At 32.7% G+C, this 14,399-nt stretch overlaps 6 protein-coding genes across 6 annotated transcripts in view; 4 read left to right on the top strand and 2 right to left on the bottom strand.

Annotated features, from left to right (window-relative positions):
• Window positions 1-49: 49 nt before the first annotated feature.
• Window positions 50-865, top strand: NAEGRDRAFT_76210 (uncharacterized protein; the record flags this gene model as incomplete). Its single annotated transcript, XM_002668833.1, has 1 exon — window positions 50-865. The coding sequence occupies one exon, from the start codon at window positions 50-52 to the stop codon at window positions 863-865; it is 816 nt and encodes a 271-aa protein (XP_002668879.1).
• A 1,912-nt stretch (window positions 866-2,777) lies between these two features.
• On the top strand, window positions 2,778-6,928 carry NAEGRDRAFT_82297 (uncharacterized protein; the record flags this gene model as incomplete). Its single annotated transcript, XM_002668832.1, has 5 exons — window positions 2,778-3,361; window positions 3,471-4,038; window positions 4,085-4,473; window positions 4,794-5,348; window positions 5,394-6,928. 5 exons carry the CDS (start codon window positions 2,778-2,780, stop codon window positions 6,802-6,804), a joined length of 3,507 nt encoding a protein of 1,168 aa, XP_002668878.1. The 3' UTR covers window positions 6,805-6,928.
• Window positions 6,929-7,077: 149 nt separating this feature from the next.
• On the top strand, window positions 7,078-9,753 carry NAEGRDRAFT_76208 (uncharacterized protein; the record flags this gene model as incomplete). Its single annotated transcript, XM_002668831.1, has 1 exon — window positions 7,078-9,753. The coding sequence occupies one exon, from the start codon at window positions 7,078-7,080 to the stop codon at window positions 9,751-9,753; it is 2,676 nt and encodes an 891-aa protein (XP_002668877.1).
• Window positions 9,754-10,392: 639 nt separating this feature from the next.
• Window positions 10,393-11,007, bottom strand: NAEGRDRAFT_76207 (uncharacterized protein; the record flags this gene model as incomplete). The annotated part of the gene is made up of 1 exon (XM_002668824.1): window positions 10,393-11,007. The coding sequence occupies one exon, from the start codon at window positions 11,005-11,007 to the stop codon at window positions 10,393-10,395; it is 615 nt and encodes a 204-aa protein (XP_002668870.1).
• A 551-nt stretch (window positions 11,008-11,558) lies between these two features.
• NAEGRDRAFT_76206 (uncharacterized protein) lies at window positions 11,559-13,757 on the top strand (the record flags this gene model as incomplete). Its single annotated transcript, XM_002668830.1, has 1 exon — window positions 11,559-13,757. The coding sequence occupies one exon, from the start codon at window positions 11,559-11,561 to the stop codon at window positions 13,755-13,757; it is 2,199 nt and encodes a 732-aa protein (XP_002668876.1).
• A 217-nt stretch (window positions 13,758-13,974) lies between these two features.
• Window positions 13,975-14,399, bottom strand: part of NAEGRDRAFT_76205 (diaphanous-related formin) — a gene marked incomplete at both ends in the record, with an annotated part of 5,169 nt that continues 4,744 nt past the window's right edge. Inside the window, one exon of the mRNA XM_002668823.1 lies at window positions 13,975-14,345. Coding sequence (XP_002668869.1) covers window positions 13,975-14,345 — 371 coding nt within the window. The remainder of the gene's footprint in view (window positions 14,346-14,399) is intronic.

The following is a 14,399-nucleotide window of genomic DNA, read 5'->3' as shown; positions in this document are numbered from 1 at the left end:
TAATATTTATTCGAAACGTGATTCTTAAAATAAAAAACAAAAAGAAAGGATGGGAGGTAGTATTGGCAAAGAAGCAGGAAAGGACGCTGCGAAAGAAGTCAGTCATGCAATTGAAACCTCTACCAACAAGTTGGAGTCTCTATTGAAAAATATTCGAAACGACATGAAAGGAACTGTTGAGAAATCTTTACATGAACTAAAGACTTGCAAAGTATGGTTTCAAAAATTGGTGGATCGTGTTGGTCATCAGGCTCTTCATACAGTACAAGAGGCCAAGGAAATGATTGACGATTTTACAGCCAAAATTTTACTTCAATTTTCTCAAAAGTTGAAAGTATTGTTGGATAAAATTGACAATTTTCAACACTTGATAGAAACCCATGTAACTGAAATTTTGAACAATATTGCCTTGTTATGCTCTGAGTTTTCCTCTCTTGTGAGAGCAGTGCTGGATAAAACAGATCAAATTGTCGACAAAACCATCAAGGCAACTCAAGAAGGACTGAATGAAATGTTACAACAATTTTCTCAATCTGTAGAGCTTACTAATAATACGGCAAAGATACTTGTACAAGACACCAATGAGACAGTATGGAAAGTTGCAAATATCACTGAAGGAGCTTATAGAGATGGAATGAAATGGTTGGATAAGGTGCAACATTTATGGATTTACCATTATCTGCCATTTATTGTTTTATTGATGGTATTATCAATCATTTCTATCAAGTTTTTAACTCCTGACAATTTGATAAGATTGGTTAGTAGTTCTGGAGTTACAGAAATTTGGTTTTTAGCATTGGTAACTGGTATTCATTTCTTAGTTGCCTTGTCATGGTCAGTGTTTGAAGTGAAATCGAACTACTGAATAAAACTGCTAACATTTCCAAGACGAAGAAGACTCCCATGTTCCTGTCAATATTAAGTATGAAAGAATTGGAATGGCATTTTTCCACCACCAATTATTCTCAATACCTTAAGGATTGAAGTTTAATGGACACCTCTACCAGCTTTTGTTATTTTTCTATTCAAAAAGAATGGAATAACAAATTGTCTATTGACCCTCTTCTTTACAAATATAAACATAAAGAAAACACTTAAAACAATAGCTGCAATGATAATGCTAATAGACATGGGTTTGGGAGTGTATAGTTCAACTGTTGAATTAGAAAACATTCCTTTCAAGTTAATGCTCATGAAAGAACCAGCAGCACCTTGAAATTCTGTTCAATTCTTTAATATCTATTGAAGATATACCATCATGACTCATTGCATGAAATAATTCTGAAGGATATTCAACTCTAAACGAAGCTTGATCAACTTTTCCTTTTTCAAATTTCACATTCCAACCAAATTCAAAAGTTCTTTGATCTTTATCATCTTTGTAAGTGGCAAATGGACCTAGAATGGAATAATTGAATTCAAATTTGATGTAAGTAATTTCATCCGATGATGGTAATCTCTCATTAAGGAATACATTAATTGAAAGGCATCTTTTGTGTTCAATTCAGTTCTGGCAACATTCGATTAATTTGATGTTACACTTAAATTGTCCACTTTGAAAGTAATAGCATAAAAAGGTAAATTCGATTCACAAATAGCCCTCTGCACACTTCAAAAATCACCTTTAAAACCCATTACAATTTCTTCATTAACATTAACATGAGATTGAGTTCCCAATTTAATTGTCGACACTAGTGAAGAAACAATGAAATACTGTTGATATGAAGATTTGATTAAAAATATGAAAAAAGATCCGAACATGGCAATTAAACATGCAAGAATATCTTTAAATTCTTGTGTTCTTGAAATTTTGTTTTAAAGATTCATCTCCTTTGAACATGCTCTAACACAAATTATTGTTTTCTTGTAAGAAAGAAATTCGAATAGTTGCTGTAAACAGTGGTGGGAAATGGAGTCGAATTTAAAACAAACAATGTAAATGAAAGAAAGTTGTGTTTTTGGATATTGTGTTGTAAAGTGTTTTCACACAAACTACAAAAAAGTATTTAACAGTAAAAAGGAGAAGAGCAAAACTTCTTTGGACATCACCAGACTGTTTCAATCAATAATAACCAACACAACCAAGAAAAATTTCCATTTTAATACAAAAATTCATCTCACAAATTTACCAAATTGAGAGTTGACCATTCATATTAAGCTTCTATTGAGAACCTTAACATTTCAATAAAGCTGATCAAGTCCAATATATGATGAACTTGTGCAATTGTTGATTTGTTATTGGGATTCTTTATTGAAATTACATGTTGAGGCATTTCCTAATATGGAAGGATTTTGTAAAATAATTTTTAAAAGTTTCTTCCAAATAGTTGCAAGCGGAAGGCTAAACGATATTCCCGCCAGTAGAATGTTTTTATACAACCACCCAGTTTCGAATGCATTTTACAATGAAAAAAGAATGCATTCAAAACTATTCGAAATGCATCCATGTTATTCACAACGAACTGTAAAACATGCTATATTGGATGCCATCAAAAAGGTGTTGTTGAAATTTTTGCCATTTCAATAAACTCGGCTTTTTTCAAAGTTGCCATAGATTTAATTCGTCCGGTTTAGGATAGCATGAAAAGAAACAGTCAATGCGAAAAAGGATTTTATTGGAAACCCTTTCCCTATCATCATACCCTCAATTCGCATCTAGTTGCATGAAAAACATTAACCTCTTCAAACTGCTGAAAATTATCGCCATTTTCATCCTAAACTGTTTTTTCATAGACGAAACTGGTCATGATGAAACTTTTTAAAAAAAAAACAAAAGAATGTCTTCTGCACTTCTGACAATGTTGCCGTGGGTAATGGACAAGATCTTCATACCACTCACTCAAAGTAAATTCGCTCAATCTTCAGCCTTCATCACTAATGCAATGTTTGCTGATTTTCAAGATTCGAATAGTATTGATGATTCGAATACTGTAACACCGTTTCAAATTGTCAATCCACCATTTGTTGATGGATACGCCAATGTTACTTCTTCACATTATCTACCTGTTTGGGTAAATTCACTGTCAATGGCAAATTCTGTTTTCTATTTAATATGTTTTGCTATTTATTATGTAGCATTGGGTATCTTTTTATACAAAATACGAAACATTCACATCAAGAGAAATCCAAAGATTATGTTCATCTTGGCAATTACTTTCGTTGCCATTCAATCTACAAATTTGGTGATTCGTATAGTTTATGATGCTATGCATATTTATGCAAAAGTTGTGAGTGAAACTGGTCAGCAAATGTCAAGTTCCTTCTTTATTGCATTGAATTTAATGGGTGCACTGACAATCTTTTTCATGTTTTCTGATTTTGCCTTTTTATTTGTTGTCTTGTTCTTTTTCCAAAAGATTTTGTAAGTTTTAATTGAAAGTTTGTGAATTTTTTACATTTTTGTGTGTAAATATATTGATTGTGTATTAAATATGATTATGATGAACTATTGGAATATAATGATTAAACAGTTGGACAACTGCACAATTGATGGGTGCCATTTCAAAGAAAACATTATTCATCATTCAATGGACACTCAATATTTCAACACTTGTCTTTACAATTTTGTGTGAATTGATGATTTGTCTAGTTTCTGCCTTCTTCTTCCTTCAAAAATCAGACATGGTTGGTAAAACACCAACTATGGGTGTTTACATTGGTTGTTTCTTAGTCATTTTGGTCATGTTACTTTTTGATGGCATTGTAACAGTCATTTCAGGTGTTTTAGTTATTACAACCATCAAGAAGACAACACGTGCAGTGATGGCAACTTCACAGAAATATCACAAGACCACCACAAATACTCTCTCAACAGGACATATGACTCCTCGTGGAAGTATTGAAAGTGAAAAGTCCACTAATTTACCATCAGCACATGCACCTGTTGAAAGAACATCCATTGATAGAAAGATTGAACAACGTATTCAATCACCATTCAAGGTTACTTTTGGTTTATTGATGGCCTTGGTTGCCTGCATTCTCTTCCAATTGGTTGCTGCTGGTATTGCTAGTGGTGCTACTGAAATTGATATCATTAAGGTATGTTGTTACTTGGTTTCTCATTTGAATTTAACAAATTGAATAGCCATTGTGGTATTTCTTCAATTGTTTGGGAGTTTTGATATTTGCTGTCATTATTCTCTTTCTCTTTTATCCAATGTTTGTTAACACTGAAGTTGCCTTTAAGGAAATTGAAATTTCCAAGACAAATGCTCAAAAATCACACGGTTTCAATAATGGCTCTATTTCACAACGTTCCACAGGTCATACCGGTGGTGTCTCTATGGTTGAGAAGGAACTGATGCTCCACGTTGCCGGCAGCTCTCACATTGAATCTCCATCAACCATCACTCCAACAACTGAAACTAGTCCAATGGAATCCAACAAGCTCTTACTGCAATTGCCAACCAACCAAACTGAAAAGATTGAATCAGAATTATCTCCTTCTCAGAATGGAACTAGTTCTGCATCTTCGTCAATGGATGACGATCACCATCACGAAGTTGTTGTCTAAGAATCCCTCTAAGGAATTGATGAAAATCAACAAGAGCACTTTACCTGTAACAATAGCAACTCAGCCCAATCTTGTAAATACCATCCACCACCCACTCTGTTAATTTCAACTCATGAGAATAAGAAACTCATACACGGAGCTCCAAAGCCAACTAGATCCTCAAATTCGAATCAAAAGTTTCGGTTACCGCCAAAATAGAAACAAAATTCAAAAATAAAAAAATGAACCAAGATTTCAACTCTCCGAATTCATCAAATAATTTTAATAATAATTTTAATAGTTTCATGTATCAGCAGCAGAATACTCAACAACAACAGCAAGAACAACATGGATTTTCATTGTTTCCGTTTGGTTCGCCTCTGTCTTCTTCTTCTTCGGCAATGAATTCAACTGCTCCTTCTTCATATTTTCAAGCCGAATCGGGACCAGCAATAGCCTTTAATCATGGTGTTGGTTCGTCTTCGACACAAAATAGTAATTCAGAGATGGATATTCAATTACATAACATGATGATGATGATGCAGGGAGGAGGAGGCATGATGCCAAGCACCTTTTTAGAATTATTTAATTTTGCTGCAATTAATCCAAGTCTTGACAATAGTAGTAATAATAATTTGATGCATACAGTAGTAGGAGGAGCTAATACGGCAATAGTTGATTCAAATAGTGATATTTTGTTGGGAAAAACAAATTCCGAAACAATAATATTCTCTAATACTAGTCCAAATAGTAGTGATAGTAGTAATAATTCAAAATCTAATAGTACAACAGTTGTGGAGCAGTCAACAGAAGAGTTTTCTCCTATTGCATGCGACCATTGTAGATCACAACATAGGTACGTGTATTCTTCTAATCTTTTTTCAATTAATAATTCAAATAGAAAATGTGATAAGAGAAAACCATCTTGTTATTCATGCCAACAACGAGGAATTAATTGTCACTATAGAGAATCAAAGAGGAATTTGAAAAAGAAACCAAACATTCAACCACCATCAATTGTACAAAAGAAGAGAACTGAAACTCAATATGAACCATATTCAAAACCAAAGACTAATACTACCACTAACAAAACTTCACCAAGTGAATCAACAGCTCTCACATCTTCTCTTTCTAAACCTAACATGATTGATTTCTATTATGATGTTGTAGCTGGAGGTTATCCACTATTGTCAAGGCAGGAGCTGGAAAATTTTGCTGGAAAATTTGATGAGAATCAAGATCTCAATACTCTAGTCGATTTTGAAATGCCTTCAATCTATTTTTCTATCAAGGCACTCTGTGAATGTCAATACGGACTTCATGAACAAGCAGAAAAATCAGCTGAAAAGGCCAAAAAGTGCCTGTCTAGAGTGTTTGATAATTTTTCTAGTTTTATGGTTGCTGGGGCATATTGTAAGCTTATTGTATATGAACTTTGGTCAGGAAGATTTGAAAATTGTAAATTCTACTTGCAAATTTTGACCTTTTTCGAGAAGAAACTATTCCCACAGGATTGTGATATTGATTCTATGACTGAATATCAACAAAATTTACAGGGTTGGATATTTTATTTTGACAGAATAATATTTATAGATAATAGGGAACTGAAAGATCTTACAGTGGAAGATATTCTAAAGAGGCTGCCAGCCATTTTTGAATTTTTACATAGAAAGCCATTCCCTGCTGAGTGGATTAATATTCTCAATACGGAAATTACAGCTGAAAATTGTTTTGAAATTTGGAGCTTGGTAGAAATGATTCTCAATCAATCAAAGGCAATAGAACGATCTAATATTTCTGCATCAGAAAGCTCCAAATTTTATTTGGAAATTATAGAACTAGTTTATCAATTTATTCTAGATGGAGCTAGAATTTCAATTCTATCCAAATCACCACAACGGGATTCTGTTGTAATTTCTGGAATGATAGACCAAAGTGCTATTCAAATTACAGCACTCACTGAAAATCCATGGTTCCCTGTTTTTCCTTTGGAGCTTATCGCCTTTTTAAATGCAGCTGCAAAAGTCCATTTAGAAAAAGCCAAAACTCTCAGACATACTGGATCGCTGATACATAACAATACTGATTACCTTACATTACTGAGGAAAGATCTCAGAGCATTCAATGTTATGCGAAGCAAATATAAGGCAGCTTCAGCTCAACCTTCAGAAGTTTGTCTAGAACTTGAGAAATTCCTTCATGAAATTGATACATCCTTTGTGAGTTCAGCTCCACCAATGTTGGACTCTCCTCACAATGACCTTCACACTAGATTAGAAGAATTCTTAGATGAATTTTTATTAGATCAGTAAAGCAATAGTATCATATCGAAACGTATTGAGGTTATCCAGATACAGATTTGGGTGTTCCAGTTTTTTGTTATCTTGTGAATAGAATGTTCCTCATTAAAAGTTTGAAGTAGAAGCTCTTTTTGCATTTTCCAGCTCACAAAGAAAAAAATGAAGCGACACCAAATCTCCCCGATTTTCATTTTGTTATTCATGTGGTACCTACTACCAGCAGTGCTGACTACAACAACAAAAACAACAACACAACCGCGAGATCATTATGGTCAGAGAACTAGTATGGCCAGAAGAGAATTCACTCCATATGGACACAAAGTTAATTATTCATCACCACCGTCATCAGTATCATTAGATCAACAGTTGCCATTCTCATCATCTGATGATTATTCAATTGTCTATGTTCAGCCATCATCATTAAATACGGAACACAATTGTACATCCCCGAATAATCCTTGCAAGAGTGTAGAAGATGCCATTTCCTATGCCAATTCTATTGGAAATACTCGAGTTCATGTCTATTTGATGGATGGAGAATATAAGTGTGGAATGGCACCTTATCAACCATTGCAGAGTCTGATTTTGGAACCATTTAATCAGAGCAAGAGGATTCAATTTAAATGTAATGGAAGATCTCTCTTTACTTATTTAAATGCCATGAATAGATTAAAGTTGTCGAGATTGGAACTATATGATTTTAGTATGAATAATGATGACAATACTTTGGTTTCAGTTCCATTGATAGAGATTGAGAATTCTATTCTGAATAATTCATTAATTTATGAATCAAGTCGTCAGTTTGGAACAATTTCTGTATCCATTGTAAATTCTCAATTGGAATTTGTTGAATTTTATGCAACTGTTACAGCAAATTTTACAGATTCCACACTTAGAAACATCAAACACGTACAAGAGATTCCATCTTTCGATCCTGGCACATTTTTCAATAATTGTACCATTGAAAAGTATCAATTTATTTCCTCTTCTCAAGAAGACATGTTTGCCGTTGAACAAGGATTTTCCTTATTTCACAGTAGAGTGAAGGATTCAGATTTTTTGATTTATAGAACATCCACCTCTCATATTTCACACAATACCTTCACTGGCTCTGTAACTATTAGACAGAGCTTTTTGACGTCTTCAAAATTTGAAAATAATAAGGTGAGCAATGGGGACTTTCAATTCTCTGCCTATTACATAAATGTTTTATACATAGGATGGAATGATTTTAATAATTTGCTTTCAAACAATCCAGTATTCCAAATTGCAAACACTTTACAAACAATGTTCCAAGTGAATAATTTTGATAATGTTAAGAATGGTATCAGCGTTTCTCAAAGCAATTACATTTCACTTTTTCAAACTAACTTTAGAAATACTAGTATTTCCCTACGTGTTGATTCATTGATGGATGTTGTCCAGTCATCTTTCCTACTAGATAGTTGTGATTTTAACAATAATGGAGATTTAACAATACCAAATGGAGTTTATATTAAGGCAAATACCATTCAAATTAAGGATGGCTATTTTAACGGAAACAAGGCAGTGAAAGGAGGTGCTGTCTATATTGAAGGACTGACAATTGCATTAGACCTACTCGCTTACAACAATAGTGCCCTAATGGGAGGTGCTATCTATGCCAAATTATTGGGTACTGATCCTTTGGAATTGAGAGCTACAATGGACTATAATACTGCCCAACTTGGAGGTGCTATTTTTGTTGAAAATCCAAAACCATTCGTGATTTTGGATTATTTGGAGTGTAAATATAGTCGTGCGCTATTCTCTGGAGGTTGCATTTATATTTCAGAGCCAGGTCCATATATTGAATCAAGTTTTCTCTTGAAGGATCATAATGAAGCCGGATCGTATGGAGATTTCATTGGAGAACCGCTTAACAATATCACACTTTCTGTAGATGTAATATCTGGTAATAATACTGTTGTTACAAAAGTAATTGAAAATCAAGATATTATCTACTCTCAATATCCAGGACAAGAGCTGACAATTAGTATAGAAAATTTACAGACCTACAATAATGGAGAAAGAGTTCCAGTCAAAAAGTTACAAAGTCAAGTGGACGTTTTTGTTTCTTTATCAGATGGTATGATTTATTCGAAAAAGTTTATTCCAAATCAACTGAATGCAGTAACCTATTCACTTGCCATAGAAGAAAGACAACTGAAACAAGTACACGGACATATTACAATCCAAAATATTGTTCAGAATATCACCATTAATATTTTAGATTGTCCAAAGGGAAAAGAACTTCAAAATCCACTTTCTACGGGTTTCGTTTGTTATGATACAATTGTTGATAATTCTGCTCTAATTATCATTCCAATAAGTGTGGTTCTGGGAATTCTATTAATGATTGTTATCATTCTTTTATTGATTCTTACATTCAGAGGAGTGAGACATATTTATGTGAAACTAAACCGTCTCAAGAGAAAGGAAATTGCCGAAAAGAATTTGGAAGACAAAATTATTGAAAATTCATTCTATTATGAAAGTCAACCACTTTTGGTCAATTCAAATAATTCCAATTCTTCACAATCTTTGATTATTCCAATTGAAGAAATTTCAATTGAAAAGAAAATAGGAGAGGGAAGTAATGGGATTGTTTATTTGGGTAAATGGAAAGGTAAACAAGTTGCTATCAAATCACTCAAGTCAGATACAATTGGAGATGAAATAGGTGATTTTGAAAGAGAAGCAGCAATTTTAAATAGTTTATCTCATCCAAATATTGTCAAATTTTATGGAATTTCCATGACCTCCAATCACAGATATATGGTTGTGGAGTATATTAATCATGGAAGTTTGGATCGATTGATTTACAATTCAAGAATAGGAGTTTCTACTTTAAATTTGAAAAGAAAACTTGATATTTTAATTTCAGTTGCCAACGGAATGAAATATCTTCACACATTGAATCCTCCTATAATTCACAGGTAAGTTTCATCATTTGGATTGATTTTTAATTTCCATCTTCAGAGATTTAAAACCAGGAAATATTCTCATTACTGATGATTTTATTGGAAAGGTTTCAGATTTTGGATTATCAACACCTAATGATAGTGCCTCAACTAAGAATATAGGCACAATTTTCTATATAGCATCAGAAATGATTGAAAGTGGATCCTATACCACCAAGGTCGATGTGTACAGTTTCTCCATTATCATGTGGGAAGTTTTCTTTGAAGAACACTGTTATTACAATTCTAGAGTTTACAAAATTCACAGATTTGGATCAAATGATTCATCAAATAGTATGAATGAATACAATGTTCTATTGAATGTGTTAAAGGGATCAAGACCTAAAATACCCTTCTCTACCAATGAGGAGATGAATGTTTGGTTGAGTGAATTTATTTTACCAACAGAGAAGAAATTATCATTGGAAAAATTATCAGAATTTACTAGGAAATTTATAGAGCTGATAAAAGTTTGTTGGGATAAGGATCCTTCTAGTCGTCCTTCATTTACAGAGATTAGTTTACAATTGAATAAGTTACAATCAATTCTCGAGACAAAATAATTTCACACTCAAATTCACACATTTATTTTTCAATACCATGTCTGTATATATTAAACCTATTCTAATTCCTTATAATCACACATTGTTTGTCTAGTTTCTTGGAAATAGGTTCTTCTCATTCCAAAATCTTCCAATCGATCCCAAACTTTAGTTCTCATTTGGTAATGGGAAGCTTCATCAAGTGTTCTTACATAGAGCCAGGCCATTTCATTGCTATACAAGGCAGTTCTACTATTCTCACATGACCAGACGAGTAAATAACTGATATAGTCAGTATCGACTACTTGTATTGGAAATTGAACAGTTTCGAATTGGTCTCTTCTTTGTGGTACTTGATAGGAAACTATCATTTTAGCAGGAGTAGTAGCATTTGGGGATGCAGTTAAATTGAAATAGTCCTTTCTACCACCTCTATAATGAGATTCAGCAATGTTGAGCATAGAACCATCACTACTTAAGGTAACATTAATGGAGGCACAAACTCCACGTTCCAAAAAAGTTCTATAAGTGGCAACTTGATACCAAAGACCCACAAGGGAACTCACTTGAAGATTTTGTTTGTATTGCATCTGATCGTTACATTTTCCAAATTGGACAATGGCCTTAACCGTTGAAGTTAAAAAGAAAGCAGACGAAAGGAGCACAACTAAACCAAGAAGAATTAATTTCATTTTGATGATTTTGATTTTTTTAGTAGTAACAATTAAACTCATGTTGTGAGTATTTATTGTCAATTAATTGGCTTGTAAAAGCAAGAAATTCTCCATTTCTGGTGAATTTCCAGAAATAGAAAGAAGATATCAGGATTGTATTGAAAAGATTTATGGATTTGAAATTTCTTAAAAACAATGTTTTCCTCAGCATTTATGTTCATTCTCTAAATTCGAAAGATAACTTTTCCTTTTTTGGTTGATTACTGAATTTAATTGCTACCTATATTAATATTTTTGAAATTGAATGCAAAATAAAGTATTCCAACGTGTAAGATGTCGACTAGACTTTCCCTAATAGTTCTTTCCAATAATTTTAAATACGAAATTTGATCAATAAACGAAAATGGAAGAAACTAAACGAATGTTGACAACTTTGAATGATGTCCAATCCCACAACAACAGCAACAACAATATAAAAAACAATGACAGATTCTTACGCAATTTTCTTCTTCCTATTTTTCTTGACAGTTGGCAGCAGTGGACACATCACACAGAATACATTTCATCAAATGACACCATACGAAACGTATACAACTCTTGTGGACACTATTTGTAATAATAATGGAAGAGAAAACTTTGGACTATTTCCACATCAGACCTATTGCAATTACTCGAAAGGTCAGGAAGCATCATTGCCATTATCAATAATTAAACCGAGATATTTTGAACAAGTTTCGGAACAGAATTGCAAAACAAAAGTTGGTTCCTTTCTCACTCTACATGCCTATTCACTGAAATATAAAGGTTATTCGAATCTAGACGAAACCTTGTCAATCCAAAATTCAGGTAAAGATTTGGAAATTATTTGTGATCCTGCACTAGTCAACTACGTTTCCCAACAATTTCCCTCATCAAAAATCTATTCTAGTGCCTATGGTGCCGTAGTTGACTGTTTTGCTGGAAGTATGTTAGAAAGATTTGATTTAATTATTGTTGATGATTATTCGTTGGGTCCACAATTTGCTGGACTTTCTCCAAAATGGGATGCACATAATTCTACCTTGTATCCAAATTCGGATTTATATTTATGGGAGGAATGGAATGTATTTCCATTAAAGGAAATTGGAATTTTATGTTTGGATGAAAATGTTGAATTGGATGATTTGAAAAATATTAAATTAATTGAAAATGATTTTAAAGTTATTTTAAATGCAATTTATTTGGAAGGTTTGGCATTTAATAATGCTATAAAAGGAAATTTAACTTTTGTAAATGGAAAAAATTTAATGTGTAGCCAAGTTTTCTATGTATGGCATTTTTATTACTATTTTAGAGTTAATAGATATGAAAATGGATTTTTTAATGGAATTTCAAATGATTTCTCAAAATTCTCATCAAAATTTCATTTAAATTTAAACGAAACTTTACAAATATCCGAATCTCAATGGAAATTCCAAAATGGAAATATGTCAATATTTGATTTTTACATTTCAGAATGTTTTAATTGTGCCAAACATAGATATGATTTTTATAGTGCCTATACAGTGGATGGTGTTGGTATAAATAATTGTCTAGTTGCACCTTTTGACGAAACCTTTATTCCATATTTATTGATGGTTATTTTATTTGTCATATACTATATTGGATTATTGACAATCTATTCGAAACCTTCCATAAAAAGAAGGTTAATAGCTCCATATTTAGCACCACTTTATTATATAGTTTCTCATGCAATTATTATTGGATTTGATAACACTTGTACAACTATTACAATTCCAATTCAATTTGGATTAACAAATGCCTATTCATTGAGTTTGATTTTTGTGACGTTGCGTCTAATTATTTCCAGATATTATTACAAAATCATTGCCAGAGTGAAGAAGGAACACATGACTGCATTTAGGATTTTATTCTCAAAATGGATTGGAAATTTAATTATTGTCATGCTGTGGCCATTTGGTATGTCCATAGCCATGTCTGTTCTTCCACTTGGATATTATTATTTAATGGATGACAAGTTTGTGGATTTTACATATTATTACTATATGGTTTGGTGGATGATTGAAGTTTTGGCATTTGGATTTCTATTCATTTTGGACTTTATTCTAAATTTTAAAACTCTGAGGACGAAAGGTCTGAAATATTACCTACTCTTTGATGATCCTGTGTTTATGAGATTGGATATTATTACTCATCTCTTTCAGGTGTTTGCCATTGCTCCCTACATATTCGAATCCAAAGTTACTTTCAGAGTTGGATCATTCTTTGGTTTTTTAATTATAACTTTGGGATCGGGTGGAAATGCCATTGCAATGGAATGGTTTTCAATCATTAAAAACTATTTCAGGAAGGAGGAGGAATCAACAGGTCATGGCATTGAATTGAAAATGAGAGACGAAAGTTACTTTAACTTGATTTATGTTTATTCTGAAAAGGAAAATAATTTGGAGAATATTTTATGTGTTGAATTTTTGCTATCTTTGGAGAATAGAGCAATTTTAGAAAAGGATTTGAATTATCTAAATGATATTTTCATTCAAACGTATGCCATGTATGAGTTAAATATTTCAAATCAAGTCAAATTGGATTTTCTATTCTTGTTGGATAAGTGTAGAAATGGTGAAGTTGTGAAATTTAGTGATTTGGATGTGTTGATGATTGAGGTGATGAAAAATGTTAGAGACATTGCCAATAGATTGGAAACTACGGATTTTTATAGACAGTGGAAACGATCTACTGATGTTTTAAAGGGGCAAGTGGACATTTGAAGAGATTATTGGAATTATGGACTATTCTCATCAACTAATTTAAATAATAATAATTACAGAGGGGAATTAAAGGCTTAAAATAAGGAGATTTAATTAAAACGTTTGATAATAATGGATTTAATTATTTGTTTCTTGTTGGCTTATGTGCAATAATATGCACAAGTTAATTCAAAATTGTAATTGAACTAGAAAGAGAATATTTTCAATTATTAGTAAATTATTGTTGTTCATTGCTTTCCATAGCAAATCTTGTCATTCTTCTTTCTCTGAATGCAGATCCACTCATAATACTCTTCTTTCTGTCTCTCATCTTGGTCAACAGTTCTAAATGTTCAGCCTCTGACATTACATCTGAAGAGGAGGTTTCTTGTGATGATGGTGTTGTTACAGATGTTTCAGCTTCAATTGGAGTACTTGTTGATAACGTTTCTGTGTTAATTGTCGATGACACTGGTTCTGTATTGATTGTTGGAGGATTGAATGATTCAATTTCACTTGTAGATGATGATGATGATTCTAAAGAAGAGGAAACAGGAGGTGGAGGAGGTGGTGAAGATGGAATAATTGAATCTTGTGGACTCGTAGTTGCTGGTTGTTGCTGTACATTGGTAATGGTTGATGATTTGAGAGCATCGTTGCTTC

This window comes from Naegleria gruberi (assembly GCF_000004985.1).
Source record: "Naegleria gruberi genomic scaffold NAEGRscaffold_96, whole genome shotgun sequence".
Lineage (NCBI taxonomy): Eukaryota > Heterolobosea > Eutetramitea > Acrasida > Naegleriidae > Naegleria > Naegleria gruberi.
This window is presented reverse-complemented; position numbering and strand designations above follow the sequence as displayed.